At 39.5% G+C, this 18,939-nt stretch overlaps 1 protein-coding gene across 3 annotated transcripts in view; it reads right to left on the bottom strand.

Annotated features, from left to right (window-relative positions):
* The window catches only part of MTMR9 (myotubularin related protein 9), a 57,873-nt gene that overhangs the window by 16,846 nt on the left and 22,088 nt on the right, over nt 1-18,939 (bottom strand). For all 3 annotated transcript variants that reach the window (XM_074384162.1, XM_003944175.4, XM_074384163.1), the window contains exons 3-8: nt 18,633-18,758; nt 13,955-14,128; nt 12,601-12,818; nt 9,332-9,493; nt 3,713-3,854; nt 1,771-1,991 (exon numbers count right to left, since the gene is read on the bottom strand). In XM_074384162.1, the coding sequence (XP_074240263.1) occupies nt 1,771-1,991; nt 3,713-3,854; nt 9,332-9,493; nt 12,601-12,818; nt 13,955-14,128; nt 18,633-18,758 (1,043 nt within the window). The remainder of the gene's footprint in view (nt 1-1,770; nt 1,992-3,712; nt 3,855-9,331; nt 9,494-12,600; nt 12,819-13,954; nt 14,129-18,632; nt 18,759-18,939) is intronic.

Genomic DNA, 18,939 nt, shown 5'->3' with positions numbered 1-18,939 from the left:
AAAACTCTGTAACAGTCTTTATCAAGTAATAAACTGTTAGAGAAAGAGAGTCGACTGACATGTTTTAGAAAAAAATACATTTTAACAAGATTGAAAGATAGTCACCTTACATCAACCTAAAAGATGGTACATTCAGTTCTCCTAAGAATCCGTTTAAGCTGAAATTTTATTATAAAATCAGTTTGGTCTCTGAAACCACTTGATTATTTATGAGCTACATGTGACTTAGTTAGCGCGTCCCTTTTACTCTAGCAATAAAAATCATCCACATAATCACAGAGCCTATGTGGCACTGGGCTTTAACTGCTGGGGTAGCATGTCCATGCCATGTTCCCAGGAGCCAGGGACAGCAAGGACAGGATATTACCGCACCCACTGCCTCCGGCCCTGTGCCCCCTGCCCATGGCCAGCCAACCACTGAAATTGTTCTGGCTGAGCCAGACACCACTTCAGAATCCTTCTCAATCAGCATTACTGGCAGCCTCTACCAACTAGGAAGCAGAATGGGAATCTATTTGTGATCCCTTTCTTGAAAGCTAGTCCTGAGATATTAACACCAAAAAAGAAATTCATAGTCAGACACATTTCTTAAATGTTGAATTAAAGTTATAGACACTGCTTTACTGAAGGGTGTCTTAAAGCTTTTGATGACTACGTGTTTGTGACCCTCTAAGAGGGGAAGATACTATGCCACGTTCGCCAAACTTCCTTGGCTATAGAAATTGCCAATCCCTTCTCCTGTCCCTGCCAGAGTACAGTCCAGGGCTAAACAGCACATGCTCTAGAAAACAATGGCTGCTAGCCATGAGACAAGGAAGCCTGATGATTGTACCCACAGAGACTATAGGGCAAGCTCCCTGAAAGATCATTCTGATGCAAAGCTTCTAAATGAACCTATACACTAGATGGTGCCTGGCTGTGAGGTGAGCTTGTCACTCTGGGCCTGAGGACAGTTTCTAGGTGTAACAAAGTCTAGAGCAGGAGGAGGAAAACATGTAATCTAAGCCAGGGATCCCCAAACCCCAGGCCATGGACCAGTCAAGGGTCTGTGCCTGTTAGGAACCAGCCACACAGCAGGAGGTGACCGGCAAGTGAGCGAGCATTACCACCTCCTGTCAGATCAGTAGCACGTTAGATTCTCACAGGAACACAAACCCTACTGTGAACTGCACATGCAAGGAATCCAGGGTGCGCTTTTATGAGAATCTAAAGAGAGAATTATGAAAATTCTCCTTATGAGAATCTAATGCCTGATGATCTGAGCTGGAAGAGATCACCAAACCATCACCAGTCCTGCACCAACCCAATCCATGGAAAAGCTGTCATCCAGGAAACCGGTCCCTGGGGCCAAAATGGCTGGGGGCTGCTGCTCCAGGCCATATTTTTGATGACCAACTGGCTGTGGATCCTGGGAAAAGTCACTTAACTTCTCTGGGTCTTACTTTCTTAACAAAATTAGAGGGAATAGCTCATTATAAATTAAGACTTCTTCCATGTGTAAGATACTATGATCCTATGTAAAGAAATTAACATTTAAGAAGGTTGCCCCACTTAATTCATGTATGGACTAATTTTAATCTAACAGGCAAGTCTAGGACACTCTCTCACCTAGCATGAGATTGTCTCATAATAAGAATATACTCCAGGTCATTTAACTGTAGCCTCCACCTTCTTATAAATAGTTTTAATAGAGAGCCAAATCATGGTCTCCTTTAGGAAGTAGCCAATACAGCGGAAACGGAAAGGTCCCCGTGTGAACAGTGTACCCACCTTTCACTTTCGCTGTTGCCCAGAAATGTTCCAAATTGTGAAGCATAAGCATGCTCAAAGAGCATGATGAGGAAATTCTCATTAAATTCAAAAGAACAGGGAAACTGACGAAGGATCTGCCACACGCAGTCCAAGAAGAGAAGAAATACAGGAGCCTCCCACTTCTGCTTGGTGTTACAGTAGGCTGACTGTGCACAGCGCTGCTGGAACGGGTGACCAGCCTAGGGGGAAGATGGAGGTGTGACAGTCAAATCCTGGTGAGATCACATGGCAGCGCATTCTACCGACGACACCACACACAATCACAATGGCGACACCACTACACACAATCACACTACCAACACCACTACACACAATTACAGTGACAATCCTAGTGCCTGGAACATCATATATTAGGGTAGCTGTTGTACAGATTAATGATTTCTTGTTATAAAATAGACAATTTCAGCAACTAAGGAAAAAGACACTTCCAAATCCTTAATGAGGCTCTGCAGCTAAAGCGTGACCATCGGAACTGCAATTGCCCTTAGAATATCCTATGGAAGAATAATGAACTTAAGTCATAATAAACCTACAAAATAAATCTTTCTAGGTCTGCAAAATTTGGAGTAAAGTCAAAGAACATAAGCTCTCAGTACAAACAAAGAAGAATCATCACCTTCTGTCGAACACTGTAGATTGTGTTATATACAAGCCTCCTCTAAGTAGAGACAGATACGGAACTCTGATCAACCTTATTTCATCAGCTCTGATAGTAAATCTCTAATTACATATGAAAAGTTATTGCATTGAAAGATCTTTATGAATACTTTTCTACTGGAGATAAAGTTATCTTTAATTACCCTCTTCTTCCAAAAAGAACGGCAAGAATCTGCCATCTACTGACCAAAGTAAAGCTTCATTTGACTCCTGTTAAGAATCCAAGCACTGACCTTAACCCAAATCATACACTCTGCTAGGAATTTCACAGATCTGTTTTGTCTCTGGGTCCTTCCACTACCGTATGTGACAAAGGTAATGCCTTAGAAATTTTACAGTGGCTCACAGAATTTTGATATCCATTAAAATAACATATAACTAAGTCAGTCATTTATTTGTCTATTATGCATCACGAGGAATATAGCTCAACAGACTTTCACCAAATACAAAGCATAAACTTAGGATGGTCTGATTTAAATAGAGGTAAGGTCAGTTGTCAGGCAGAGTGGACATGGTGTATGTAACAGCATGAAGACATAATAAATGTGAATTGTAACCAGAGGAGCCAGAAATTCTTTCTGCCAGAAACGCGTCTGCTTTCAAGATATCTAAGCGTTTGTTTTCAAAAACAATTATTTACCAGGTTACACAGTAAAACTATATTCATAAGTAATCTCTGATTTGGAGGATATCAATTCCTGTTATGAGTGAGACCTTTATTTCGGGTAGTCATCCAACATTACATGATTCAGTTTTACATGTGAAGGAAACTAAGGTTTCAGACTTTGTGAATATAGGGGCATGAAGCTGATCTCAAAAGCAGAGATGTTTCACTTGGTTAGGCATGAGGGCAGGGTGGAGCATGGGAAAAGGCAGAAAGGGCTAAAGCGCTTTCCCCGCAACTACAGGCCCCACTCCTCCTTCCTGGACTGCTTATGTCTTTGATCTGTTGAGACCCAGCTTCTGGGAGACCGTACTATCTTCCCTTTCATTATTTGTATTTCTCCTTTATGTGACAAAGCACAGCCAACCAGAGTTTGCCAAGGGAACAAAGTGTCAAGTAAGGAACACGGGCAAAGAGAGATCCAGAAATGAGGAGAAGATACATTAAGCGGCCTGCAGAAAATTAAATACACAATTTAGAAATTTTAATCAAAATTTCACACACTATGTCAGCTACCACACAAACCAGGATCACAGCATCAGTTAGCAGTTCCTCTGAGAATCAAACAGCTCTCCTCACCTGCAGCCACTCTCTCTCAATCAGAGCCTCAAAACCACGAATCGTCCTGCTTCTTGGCTCCAAGATGATCTGGGCCAGGGAAGTCACCTGGAGTGTGGAATCAGTTCCTTCTGTCCCGTGAATCAATACTGATGCTCCTTCCCTGAAAGGAAAGTCAGGGAAGAGGGCAAATGGAAAATGCCTGATAGTCAATGAACTCTGTTAATAATGAATGTTTATTGAGTATATGATTTTAGTCTATTCAGTTTATTGAGTGCAACATTCTGCTCTGACTGGTAGAGTTCAGAATCTAAATGAGGCGTATGACAGATAAGAGTTTCTCTTAGGGAAAAAAATAGGACTATAATGAATCCCAAATTCCACATGGCCAGACCTCTTTAAATTGTAACAAATTTCACAGAACTTTTTAGCTGAATTTTTCTTTCCCTTTACAAAACCAAAAAGCAGCCCTTATCACAGAAGGTATTTATCCTTTCTGTTTTAATTGCTGGTTAAAGCCTTTTCTCACCAAACCTATAAACATACATTCAAATGATTTTTCTGACTTTGGCTCTACCTTTCCACCATCAGCTGACTATAAGAACACCTTCATAAACTGTAATGGATCTGGAAAACAAGACGTTGACCACACTTTCACGTGACAACAGGAAAAAAGCAAACACAAAACTGTCAAACCAGAAAGTCAGTGGTAAAGACATCACTGCATGGTGAGACTCATGAGTGTCTGGGACCCCGTTATTCTAAAGAGAATGAAAGAAAACACCAAAACCCAATTTACTACATCTTCTTCCCTCTTCTCCCCTCTCCCTCTTCCACGCTTTCTGTTGAAACGATGAAGGAAATTTCAGGGAAAAAAAAAAAAAAAAACACCTTCACACAACAGCTTCAGGTTTGGTTACTGCTGTCAGTTGTTTTCCCATACTACACAGAGCTTTCATAAAAGGCAGTTTCCTCTATTCTCACTCTTATTCTACATGCGTGCCCTTCCACGTTTGTACAGCATCTTCAGAGCTGGGATATGAACAGCTGCAGGCACAGCTCGTTCACGGAGCTTCCCTCCGCTGCTCTTCAGAAACTGCTTTTTCCGCACACAGAAGGTGTGCAGCCATCCTGTGGCGATCAAGTATGCTGGCACTCTTTTTCCAACAGCATGTTTTACTTTGTGTGTCTGCCTCATTTTGGTAATTCTCACAATATTTTTAAAGTTTTCATTGTTGCTACCACTGTTATCGTGATGTGTGATCAGTAATCTCTGATGTTACTACTGGAATTTGGGGGGCCATCACCAACCACGTTCATATAAGAAAGTGAACTGAATTGATCAATGTTGTGTGTGCCCCCACTGCTCCACTAACCAACTGTTCCTCTGACTCTCTCTTTTCAGGGAGACTGTATTTCCTGGATCACAACAAATTGAAATTAGGCCAATTAATGACCCTACAATGGCCTCTCAGTGTTCAAATGAAAGGAGGAGTAGCATGGCTCATTTTAGATCAAAAGCTAGAAATGATTAAGTTTCCGTGTCTGTGAAGGCTGAGAGAAGTGAGGACGCTGTAGAAGAAAAGTTGGAAACTAGCAGAGGCTGATTCATGAGGTTTAAGGAAAGAAGCTATCTCTCTATAACATCCAAGTTCAAGGAGAAGCAGCAAGTGCTGCACACAGCAGCTGCAGAGTTACCCAGAAGATCTAGCAAAGACCACTGATAAAGGCAGCTGCACTAAACAATGGACTTTCGATGTAGATGAAATGGCCCTATACTGAAAAAAGATGTCATCTAGAACTTTCATAGCTAGAGCTAGGAGCAATCAGTGCCTGGTTTCAAAGGACAGGCTAACTCTCTTCTTAGGGGAAAAATGCAGCTGGTGACTTTAAGTTGAAGCCAGTGATCCTTTGGAATTTTGAAAATCCTAGAACCCTTAAGAGTTATGCTAAATGTACTCTGTCTGTGCTGTATAAATGGAACAAGGAAGCCTGGATGATAGTACGTCTGTTTACGGCATAGTTTACTGAATAGTTTAAGTCTACTGTTGAGACCTACTGCTCAGAAGAAAAGATTCCTTTTAAAACATTACTGCTCACTGACAATGTACCTGGTCACTTAAGAGCTCTGATGGAGAGGTACAAGGAGATGAATGTTGTTTTTGTGCCAGCTAAAACAACAACTATTCTGCAGGCCATGGATCAAAGAGTCATTTCCATTTTCAAGTTTTACTTAAAAAATATATTTCATAAGGCCATAGCTGCCTTAGCTAGCGATTCCTGTGATGGTTCTGGACAAAATACATTGGAAACCTTCTGAAAAGAATTCACCTTTCTAGATGCCGTTAAAAACATTTGTGATTCATGGGAGGAAGTAAAAACAACATTAACAGGATTTTGGAAGAAGTTGATTCCGGACCTCATGGATGCTTTCAGGGGTGTAAGACTTTACTTGAGAAGTCACTGCAGACGTTACAGAAATAGCAAAAGAACTAGAATTAGAAGTGGAACATAAAGGTGGAGAATGGTGCCTGTAACCCCAGCACTTAGGGAGGCTAAGGCAGGAGGATTGCTTGAAACCAGGAGTTTGAGGTTACAATGAGCTGTGATTGTGCCACTACACTCGAGCTAGAGTGACAGAGGGCAGGACCCTGCCTCTTAAAAAAAAAAAAAAAAAAAAAAAAAAGACTGGATGCAGTGGGTCACAACCGTAATTTCAGCACTCTGGAAGGCTGAGGCAGGAGGACTTTGAGCTCAGGAGTTTGAGACCAGCCTGGGCAACAAAGAGAGACCTCATCACTATTAAAAATTGAAAAAAAAAATTAGCTGAGCATGGTGGTGTGCACCTGTAGTCCTGGCTACTTGGAAGGCTGAGGTGGGAGAATCATTTGAGCCCAGGAGTTCTAGGCTGCAGTGAGCTGTGATCCTGCCGCTACACTCTAGCCTGGGCAACAGAGCAAGACCCTGTCTCCTAAATAGAAGTCTGAAGATTTGACTGAATTGCTGCAACTTCCTAATAAAACTTGCATGAATAAGGAGTTGCTTCTTATGAATGAGAAGGGAAAGTAGTATCCTGAGATGAAATCTACTCCTGGTGAAGATGCTATGAATATTGTTGAAATGACAAAAAAAAAAAAAAAAAAAAAAGGCTTAGAACACTACATCAAGTTAGCTGCTAAAGCAGTGGCAGAGTTTGAGAGGACTGACTCTAATTTTGCAAGTTCTACTGTGGGAGAAATGCTATCAAATAGTATCACATGAGACAGAGAAATCTTTCATGAAAGGAAGAGTCAATTGATGTGGCCATCTTCATTGCTGTCTTATTTAAGAAACTGCCGCAGTGATCCAAACCTTCAGTAACCAACACCCTGATCAGTCAGCAGCCATCAATGGGGAGGCAAGACCCTCTACCAGGGTCAGTAATCTGAAATACCAATAAAATTTTATTCATTCATTCATTCACTCATTCATTCATTGAGACACAGTCTTGCTCTGTCACCCAGACTGGAGGGCAGTGGTACCATCTCAGCTCACTGCAACCTCCGCCTTCTGGGTTCAAGCAATTCTCCTACCTCAGCCTCCCAAGTAGCTGGGACTACAGGCACATGCCACCATGCCTGGCTAATTTTTGTATTTTTAGTAGAGACAGGCTTTCACCATATTGGCCAGACTAGTCTTAAACACCTCACCTCAGGTGATCCACCCACCTTGGTCTCCCAAAGTGCTGGGATTACAGGCATGAGCCACTGCGCCCAGCCTAAAGTATTTTTAAATTAAGGTATATACATTGCTTTTTTAGGCATGATATTATGCACAATTAACAGACTGCATTATAGTGTAAACATAACTTTATATGCACTAGAAAACCAAATATTGATCATTAATGTGACTCACTTGATTGCGTTATTTGCTTTACTGTGGTTTTCTGCAACCAAACTGGCAACGTCTCCAAGCTATGCCTGTGCATGATATTCTATTCAGTGATGAGCTGCAGTTTATTTAATCCTACAGTTGGACATCTGGGTTATGCCAATTTTTATTACACCGCAGACGATGTACTTAGCTTATTGTCTTCTGCTGAATTATTTGAGGGTTATGAATTTAAAAGTTAACGGATTCCTTGAAGTCACTTATGGTTAGGTTAACCCCATTCTCAGGATAAAATCTAACGACTAGGCTGAAAGGGATGAGCATGTACTCTAAATCTTCTGTATATACTGCAGATGTACATTAATTATCTTGAGATATTCTAAATTTAATTCAATTCACTTAAAGTCTATTTTTATGCTTTCAGTAATTAATTGTAAGGGCAAATTTTTATGGAGGTATAAATAATAGGCAATATATATCAGAAAAAGGAACCCAAACAAAGCAAAATAAACCAAAATCCTGAACCTTCCCAAGAGTCTAGACGTCTCTGCCTTTAAGGCAACCAGCTCAAACGAAACGAAGGTGGAGATGATGAGTACTGTTCTGCACTCTGCACTGCGGGGTGTCTTCGTCTGCATCATCGTGTTCCTACAGCTGAAAACTCAGACAGTGTGGTGATAACTGTTTTTGGCAAGTCCTGTTTCATAAGAAAACAGAAGCCTCCGTACTTACAATGTAAGGAGAAATCTGGTGAACTTAGGTTAAAAAGAAACAAAACCCTCAGTATTAACAATATCATTATGCATTTGTTATTTCTCTGCCATAGAACCTTGGTCTTTAATTCCCGCATTTCGTCAACTAAATGGGCTTACCTAACGCCTAAAACAAAAAAACCAGGGATAGCCTGGCAATCTTGACCCCAAGGGACTCTACCTGTTCACAGTTGTCACTAACTTATGACATGATTTTAGCAACCCATTCTATTATGAATTTCTCTCTGTCCATAACAAATTACGTATATATTTCCCTCATACAGAAGCACCGATAAAACAAATTAAAATCTCAAAGAAAAGTGCCATCTAGCCATGTGGTAATAACATTATACCTACCGTTTCAGTGGAATCCCCTTCTTAAAAAGGGCATTCTAAGCTTCTGCAAGAATTTATGCCAATCCTTCTGCCTCTGTTCAAGTCTTCTGCCACAGAGCTCAAGGATTAGCAACTTTAACTGAGTGAATAAACAAAATCACTTCATATACTCAACATCACTACCATTAAGTTTCCTCAACTTGAGATCCAGACGTAATGGCACATATCAAGGAGTTTGAAATAAGATATCCCAGAGGTCAGAAAGGATCGTTTCACTGTGTAACAAAATTAGATGTTTTCTTTCACTGATATTTCAAAAGTAAGGAGGTAAGTTTGTTCCTTTAAGAAAAAATAAGAAAACTTCCTTTCATTCTTTTTCATAGTTTAAGAAAAAATTGGCTAATTCAAGATTTAAGGATGTTATAGAAAAAAAGTAGGTCCATTAGTACTTAAAAATGTGTGTCACAGAAGACATGTACATGTACATGGTTCACATTCATTAAACAAACATTATCTATTAAATGCCAGACGCTAGGCACGCACCTCATCAATAATGGGATGCTGCTCACTAGCCTCACAGTAATTTACTGCAGACTTTCACATAGTTTATAAATGTGTCTGGATAAACACAAAGTCTGCTTATCAGAGCATGTCCGCGCAGGAACGCTGAAATGCACTTTACCTGTCGATGCACTGAGCCGCGAGGCAGGCAGTTGTCAGAATCTCTTTGATGTGAGTCAGCCAGTTAGAGGCCTCCAATTTACTGAGCCATCGATCCATGTTATGTGTTTGGTCATTACAAGCTTCTACGAGTTTGATTAAGCTTTCCTGAAGAATGTGATACCTTTTAAAAATAAGAAAGTAAAAAATAAAAAACCCAGAAAATAGAAAGATGAAACCAAAGATTCAGCCTCCAACATATCCAAGAGCAAAAGTAGCTCAAAATACTATAAAAATATTAACCCTGCTATACAGTCATTTGAGGATTAAGGGTTGAAAAACGAATATTCACACACCGTTGCAAAGCTTAAAATGCCTGCCACGGTAACCTATTCCTCATCTAAACAGATGAAACCCAGTTCACATAGGTGAATTATTTGGCTAGAGGAGAGGCCAGAACCCTGCATTTCGTGACAGGTCAGGAGACACAGCGCCACTGACATCTGCAATCCTGTTCCCACCAATCTAACACTAGAGATCCTGTGCCATCAGCAGTCTTATCCAGCCCACCTCGGATCCCACTGTTTCCTGGCTACAACTCCCATTCACCCACCTAGAGACACTTACAAATGACTCTTTTACAGTGCAAACAAGACACTACAGGTGGAGGAAACTGTGCGAAAATAGGTCGATATGGGGAGAAATTAAATCTCTAATGTCTTTGACTTAGGAAAATACAAGCATATGTAGCAAATCTGTTCAGTGTGGCAACTGCTGATCCACACGCACAGGAGCCGGCCTTGTGTCGATGAGACCACAGGGCTGGCTTAGAGAAAGAATGCTGGTGACAGGGACTCCGGCAGGCCTCCAAGAGCACAGCTTTCGCTTATCAAACACAAGGCCTAGCTGTTCAAAAAGAAAGATAAAACTGACAAACCTTTAGCTAAAGGTTCTTTCACTAAAAAAAGAGAGAGAAACAATACAAATCCATATAATCAGAAATGAAAGATGAGATACTACAATTGATATCACAGAAATACAGGGATCATAAAAGACTACTGTAAACAATTACACATCAACAAATTGACTGGATAATCTAGAAGAAATGGATACATTCCTGGAAGCATACAGCCTACCAAGACTGAGTCATGAAGAAAGAAAATCTGAACAGACCAATAATGAGTAAGGAAACTGAAAAAAAAAATCTCTCATCAAAGTAAAGCCCAGGTCCTGATGGCCTCACAGGCTACCTGATTTTAAAATATGCTACAAAGCTACAGTAATCAAAACAGCTTGGTACGGGCATAAAAACAGACATATCAACCAGTGGAATAGAATATACAGCCCAGAGATAAATCCAGGCATCTATGGTCAATTGATGTTTGAAAAAGGTGCCAAGAACTTACAATGGCAAAAGGAGTCTCTTCCGTGAGTGGTGGTGGGAAAACTGGGTATGCACATGCAGAACAAACTAGACCCTTACCTCATATCATATTCAAAAACCAACTCAAACTAGACGAAAGACCTACACATAAGACCTGAAATTAAAACCATCAGAGGAAAACACAAGGAAAAAGCTTCTGGACATTGGTGTGGGCCCAGATTTTTTTGGATATGACCTCTAAAGCACAGGCAACAAAAGCAAAAATAGACAAATGAGACTGCATCAAACTAAAAAGTTTTTGCATAGCAAAACAATCAATAGAGTAGAGACAACCGACGGAATGGGAGAAAACATTTGCAAACAATACACTGGATAAGGGGTTAATATCTAAGATACGTAAAAAAATAAATAGCAAAAAAACAAATAACCTGATTAAAGAACGGGCAAGACCTGAACAGACATTTCTCAAAAGAAGACAAATGGCCAACAGGTATTCAGGAAAAAAAAAAAATGCTCTGCATCACTTATCATCAGAGAAATGAAATTCAAAACCACGATGCGGTATCACCTCACACCTGTTAGAATGGCTATCACTAAAAAGACAAGATCAGCAAGTGGTGCTGAGAACACGGACACAAGGGAACTACTATACAATGCCGGTGGGAATGCAAATTAGTATGTCCACTGTGGAAAACAGTATGGAGGTTCCTTAAAAAATTAAAGATGAACCTGTGATAAGATCCAGTAATTCCACTGCTGGGTAAATATTTTGAATATTCAAAATGAAATCAGGATCTCAAAGAGGTACCCGCACTTCCATGTTCACGGCAGCAGTATTTATAATAGCCAAGATACAGATTCAACCTAAGTGCCCATCAATGGATGAATGGATTAAGAAAATGTGGTATGATACACAATAAAATACAATTCAGCCTTAAAAAAGAGGCGCTGGGCACAGTGGCTCACGCATAAAGTTCCAACACTTTGGGAGGCCGAGGCAGGCCGATCACCTGAGGTCAGGAGTTTGAGACCAGCCTGGCCAACGTGGTGAAACCCTGTCTCTGCTAAAAATACAAAAATTAGCCAGGCATGGTGGCGTGTGCCTGTAGTCCCGGCTACTCAGGAGGCTGAGGCAGGAGAATCACCTGAACTCAGAAGGCAGAGGTTGCAGTGAGCCAGGACTGTGCTACTGCACCCCAGACTGCATGACAGAGCTAGACTCTATCTCAAAAAATAAAAATAAAAATAAGAAAGAGGGGAAACCCTTCATTTGCAACAGATGGATGAACCTGGAAGACATCATGCCATATGAAATAAGCCAGGCATCCATGCACAGAAAGATAAATACTGCATCAACTCACTTAATATGTAGAATCTAAACAAGTTAAACTCATAGAAACAGAGAGTAGAATGGTGGTTGCCAGAGGATGAGAAAGTGGCAGGACGGGTTGGGGGAGGGGAGACACAGATATGGGGAGATGCTGATCAAAGGTTACAAGGTTTCAGTTAGGAGGAATTAGTTCTGCAGGTCTATTGTACAGCACGGTAACTGTAGTTAAAAATAATATACTGTATGCTTAAAAATTACTAAGAGAATAAATATTAAATGTTCTCACCATCCAAGAAAATGGTCATAATTCGAGGTGAGTTAATTCACTTCATTTAATCAGTTTACAATGCATACGTACCTATATCTAAACAGCACAGTGTACATCACAAATACGTAATTTTTACTTGTCATTTAAACCTTATAAAGCTGACAAAAAAATGAGAAGATGACTAGCAAATTACTGACCCTAAATTAATGCATAGGTTAATTTGAACACTTGTCATTTTTGAACAGCTAACACCTTGTCCACTGTAATTAGCTTCTAATAAGGGTCCTTACTATCTCTGGAATCTTTTACCTCTCAATGGACTTATGAATTCGCCTCCACTGGGGATAATGGGCTTCTTGTTCAAAGCCACCTCCTTTGGCTCTAGCTTGCTGAGCCACGTTCAGGGATCGGGTGTCAATGACGTAGCCACGTTTCCCCACCCTGAGGGTAGCGTTGATCAGCTTCTCGTCTTCCTTGCACCTCCTCCCATTTGTGCCAGTGAGTGGCTGGCCACTTCGCATAATTACCTAGAAGCACAGTAAAGCTGAAAATTCAACAGCAGTTGCTTTTGAAGTTTCTGAAAACAGAAAGAAATTAGCTAGATTAAGAGTATCTCAAAAATAATCCTGTGACGCTGTGGAGATGGATTTGATCCATAAGCAAAGAAATATTTGCATGTATTGACAACAATTGGTAACTGCAAAAGATAAGCCTTGAGCTTTTGCACAATTTCTGTCTCAAAATACTTTCACATAATAAATCGTATCACCTCTTTAAGATCAAATATTGCAATTCATTTAGTGTGTGGGTCAAATACCCATAGACCTGGCCCTGTAATAAAGATAATAATGGCCTATGAGCCAGTAAACCTTGACTTCAACTAAACATACATAGAGTTGGCAGGTTTTAACAAGAATTATAGAAAGCAAAGGCACCAGTGGCAAAATTTAAAAGTTCAAACACTGTTCTCATTGTCTGGGAAATCATTTTCAATATGTCAAAAGCTGATTGTCTATTATTTATCCTCCAGTGGCCGCCATCATCCTTTTCGGTATTCCAGGATTTAACTACTTGTTTCCAAAAACTACCCTACCAACTATCTATCTGGAAATGTTTGCTTTCAAAACTTTTCTCAAGTAATCAGTGTGTTATGCTAATCTCTTTTCTGGTGAATGGTTTAGAGTTCTTTCAAGAGACCACCATTATAAGGAAGTTATCTTAGCTCCTTGTTTAACCCAGTGTTTACGAGAGTTGTGACTAAACGACATGAGCATCACTCTTCTACCTTTGAAAATAAATAGCTCTGCTCAATTTGCCTTCCACATGGAAAGTTGGTAAGAAAAATTAAATTATTCTGAGCACAGAAATTTCTCATTTTTCTACCACAAGAATGTTGCCATAAGCATCAAATAAACACTAGTTTCCTTTGTACAGTGTCTCTCAGGGCTTCTGTGAGGTCGAGCAGGATCATGGAAAGAATTCAGAGGCACATCCTCACCACAGAAAACACTCTACTCCTGATTCCCTAAAGCTGACATGGAGGAATCCCTACTGGTGGAGACTTGGACAATCATGTCAATGAACAGAAAAAAAGGAACATTTTTATGAAAAGATCCCCCAGCCAAATCTTTCAGTACATCAAACAGTAGCGCTGTCCACTTACCATCCCATTTTTTTGGTGATAATAGCTTAGTACTGGGAAGCGCCCTCCATGTCGAAATGTAGCTACCTTCCGAAGAGCTTCATCATCAATGGATTTGGGTACTATGACAATTGGTGGGTAAGAGGGACAGACAGCAAATTCCTTATTGACATAGCTTAGCCTCCATTCACCGGTCTGAAAAACACAAAATACTTCAAAGCTAAGCAACTATTTCAATGTCATAAAATAATCTGAGAAAATTTAAAAGACCTTAGAGATCAACTTTCACTGACGAAGAAGCCATTTCTCAGGAATTGAAGAGGAGGCTATCTAGCTTATACGTAAACGGCTGCAGAGAAAAGGAGTTCTGTGGTTCAGGACCAGCTTCCTGCATTGCTAGGTGTCAACAATTCCTAGAAAGTTCTCTCTCATACTGAGCAAAACTTGTTGCTCTGTAACTTTCTCTATTGGTTTTTACCGAACTTTCAGACAATACGGGACAAGTTCCCTATTTCACACGGTATCCTAGCAAATGTTTGAAAGACGGTTGTTTCTCCTTAGTGTCTATTCTGGAAGTTAAATATATTAAGCACACCCATAATTATCATGGCCAGCATCATCCCACTTCTTCCTCTTCTGGGTCCCATTTAGTTTGTTAATGATCCTCTTAAAGCACAAGTAAGACTGTAAGACTCCAGATAATGCATCCCCCGGACAGATGAGAACACAGCTAGTACCTAGATCAAGTCCTTTGTTCTTTTCTGTTATTTAGAAAAGGAGAAAAATGTACTAAAATTGATAACACCTTTCTTAAAACAGTAACAACTCACTACTCAGGAAGGTTAAGCTTAGGAGTCAATGAAATAATTTCAAACTCAATACACTAAGGACTAAAAGCATACAATATAAAACTAACAAATGACAACTTATTTTAAAAATCAGAACGGAAAACTGCTTGAAGACTGTCAAAAGGTTTTACAGCAAAAAAAAAAAAAAAAAAATCAAATTATATGTAAATTTCAGCATGTTCTGTATATCTGAGCTGGCCTAACTTAACGCAGTATGTTAGATGTATTCTAAGACAAGATTATCACTTTTTAAAAATGCTTTTATAACATACAGTATCACATTTTTAGTTAATTTTTCACTTTTCAAATACATTTATGTTACCAGTTTTAAAAACATAGTTTCTAGTCCAGGCACAGTGGCTCACACCTGTAATCCCAGCACTTTGGGAGGCTGAGGCAGGCAAATTGCTCGAGTCCAGGAGTTCAAGACAAGCCAGGGCAAAATGGCCAAACCAGGTCTCTACTAAGAATGCAAAAATTAGCCACGTATAGTAGCACACCCTTATAATTCCAAATACTTGGGATGGTGAGGTGAAGGAATCATATGAGCCCAGAAAGCTGAGGTTGCAGTGAGCCGTGACAGCGCCACCGCACTCCAGCCTGGGCAATCGGAGTGAGATTCTGTTTCAAAAACTAATAAGTAAATAAACGCACACTTTCTAAAGATTTATTATCTTCAGAAGAATGGAGTTACCTGTTCCTTGCTAGTCCATCCCAAAGGCAATCATTTTCAGTATTTTTAGCTTTTTTGGTGTTTAACTTTAAATTTCTGTTTTCTTTTGTTTTGTTTGAGATGGAGTCTCACTCTGTCGCCTAGGCTGGAACACAATGGCACAACCTTGACTCCCTGCAACCTCTGCCTCTCGAGTTCAGAAAATTCTCCTGCCTCAGTCTCCTGAGTCGCCGGGATTACAGGCACCCACCACAACACCCAACTAATTTTTCTTATTTTTAGTAGAGACGGGGTTTCACCATGTTGGCTAGGCTGCTCTCCAACTCCTGACATCAGGTGATCCACCCACCTCAGCCTCCCAAAGTGCTGGGATTACAGACACGAGCCACCACACCGACTTACCTTTAAATTTCTAAACAACATGATTATACTGTTATTTCCTGAATTTTCACCATGGCATATTATTTATTGATTTCCCACTCTGGAGAATGACATGACTCTCCACTGATCTGCAACGCCACTTCTGTCAGTCCAAATGTGCTGTGTTCTCTATCCCATCCCACTGGTCCACTTCCGTAACTTCTATAACTTCTAAAATGAGTCTGATACCTAGTAGGCTAAGTGTCCTCCTCTTACTTTTCTATTCTTCAAAGAGTAACTTGGCTCCTCTTGATCTTCTGGTCTTCCGTGTAACTTTTATCAAATTCAGTGTAAACCAACTGGGGTTTTTAATAAGACTGTATTGACTTTATAAATCAGAGAGAATGAGTTACAGCTTTAGAATATTCAGTCTCTCTATCCATGAGTATATTGTCTCTCCACTTATTTAAGCTTTTAAAAATTTTTCCATAAATTTTTATAATGCTCTCAACAATGGTCTTACTATCTTTTCTTAGATATATCCCTAGGAACCTTATCATCTTTGTTGCACTTTAACTGCATCTCTTGAAATTGTGTCTGGTGTAGAGAAATCCCTATGGTCTCAAGATTCTTTCCTTTTCCCATGTGGACAAGCATAGAATCAACACACAACAATTTTTCTACCTTTATTTCAACCCTTCTACCCTGTGTTTTTCTTTCTTGTCCTACTGAGCTGACCAGGAACAGTAATAATGGACATTCTGCCTCATTCTTGAACCTAGAGGGAGTAATACAAGACTTGCTTTTGGTATGTTTTTGGTTTTGGTAGCCATCCTTTATCAGATTAGATGAATTCCCTTCAAATCCAGCTCTAAGAGCTTTTATCATCAACAGATATTGATGAAATTTTTTTCCTCTATTAATCTAACACCATGCAGGTAATTTGTCTTTTCTCTAATTCTCTGATACTCTCTTTGCTTTATTGTTCAGTAGCTGAACAACAACATGTATAAAGATGTTTTTTATTATCTTGTATGGTATTTGCTGGGATACCTTGGCTTAAGGGTTCAATAACTTTTACTGATTCTGGAGAATTATCAACCATTATTTATTTGAATATTGTCTTCCTTCTAACATCATCTTTTTCTTTTTCTTCTTCTTTTTTTTTTTGAGAGACAGGGTCTTGCTCTCTCATCTACGCTGGAGTGCCGCAGCATGATCACTGCTCACTGAAATCTCAACCTCCTAGGCTCAAGCATTTCTCCCATCTCAGACCCCCAAGTAAGTGGGACCACAGGCACACGTCATCACACCCAGCTAAATTTTTTCAGAGATGGGGTTTTGCCATGTTCCCTAGGCTGGTCTCAAACTCCTGAGTTCAAGTGATCTGCCTGCCTCAGCCTCCCAAAGTGCTAGGATTATGGGTGTGAGCCACCATACCCAGTCTCTATCATCTTTTATCCTAAACTCCTAAGTGATAAATATTGGATCATCTTCCCTTTACTATGCATGCATGTGTCTAACCTCTCTGTTTTTCCATCTTCTTTCTCTGTTCTGCATTCTGAGTAATTACTTCAGATCTATATTCCAAATCACTTATTCTCCCTTTAGCTGTTTCTAATCAGCTACTTAACATTTTCCTTATGCCGGTACCATACTCTCTTGATTACTGTGGTTTTACAAGTTTTGTAATCAAGTATGTAAATCCTTTTAACTACTGTTTTCTCAGAGCTGTTTTGGCTTTCCATATAAACTTATACATTTAAATTTGCATTTCCATAAAACTTGTATCATCTTGTCCATTTCCACAAAAACACCTATTAGAATTTTAACAGAGATTGCACTGACTCTATAGAACAATTTGAGGAGAACTGCCACTTTAATGAGCCAAATCCAGCCTGATGCCTGTTTTTGTAAATAAAGTTTATTAGAACATAGTATCACCCATTCATTGATGTCTTGCCTGATTGCTGTTTTCATGCAACAGTAGCAGAGTTCAGTAGTTTTAACAGAGAGACCACATGACCCACAAAGCTTAAAACATCTATTATCTAATGGTCCTTTTCACATGTGTCAGCTAACCACTGACCTTAACCATATTGTCTTTCAATTGGTGTATACAGTATATCTCCCCTTTTATTTGGATCTCCTGTAACTTCTTCCAACAATTTTTTATGTCTTTCAGTGCATAATCTTGAGTTTCTTGTTAAATTTATTCCTATTTTATTCATTGCCAGATCACTTGTTGCCAAATCAATTTGTTTTTGTATACTAATCTTAGATCAACCAACTTGGCTACACTTGTTTATTCTAGTTATTTTATTGCTTTCTGCTCTTATTTTTATTATTTTTTCTAGTTACTTTGCTCTTTTTTTCTAGCTTCTTACGTTGGTGCTTAGATGAATGATTTTAGATTTTTCTTTCTTTTCTAGCATAAAAATTTTAAAGCTGCAAGTTTATCTCTAACCCCTGCCTTAGCTGTCTGTATTCCACAAATTTTAGTAGGTCACATTACCATTATCATTTAGTTCAAAATGTTTTTTAATTTCTTTGACACACAAGATTATTTACAAGTGTTTTGTTTAATTTAGAAATACTTGGGGGTACTTGGGGGTATTCCTAGATATCTTTGTATTATTAATTCCTTTTGGATCAGAGATTATACTCTGTATGGCTTCAATCCTTTTAAACATATTAAGATTAGCAATGGAGAAGTCAACTTCACCTTATTACTCTTCAAAAGAAGTAATCATTTTCACAAGTCAAATAAGGTATTGGGTTACTTCTCATAACCCACATTTCTCAAAAGTTAACTCACAGCTGAGGAATACAGTTCAAACTCTTGCTCAGGAAGGAAGGAATGCCAGCCATCTTCTGTCACTTCAAACATAGGACGGTAAAAGAAAGGGTACATCAGAGTGATAGAGTCCAGGGTAGACAATGCCTGGGGGCAAAAGGAAGACAAAAAAGGAACACCCACAATTGGAAACACATTCTCACTGAGAAACCAGTATTAAGCAAACATGGTCTAATAATGATGGGCACCCAGTATGTTTCTCTAACATTTTATCACTAGATACAATTACAGTCTTATTGAAGCAATTTCCATGCTTCTAGTAACTAAT

Source organism: Saimiri boliviensis, chromosome 13, assembly GCF_048565385.1.
Source record: "Saimiri boliviensis isolate mSaiBol1 chromosome 13, mSaiBol1.pri, whole genome shotgun sequence".
NCBI lineage: Eukaryota > Metazoa > Chordata > Mammalia > Primates > Cebidae > Saimiri > Saimiri boliviensis.
The sequence above is the reverse complement of the archived record's forward strand: the minus strand, read 5'-3'. Positions and strand labels throughout refer to the sequence as shown.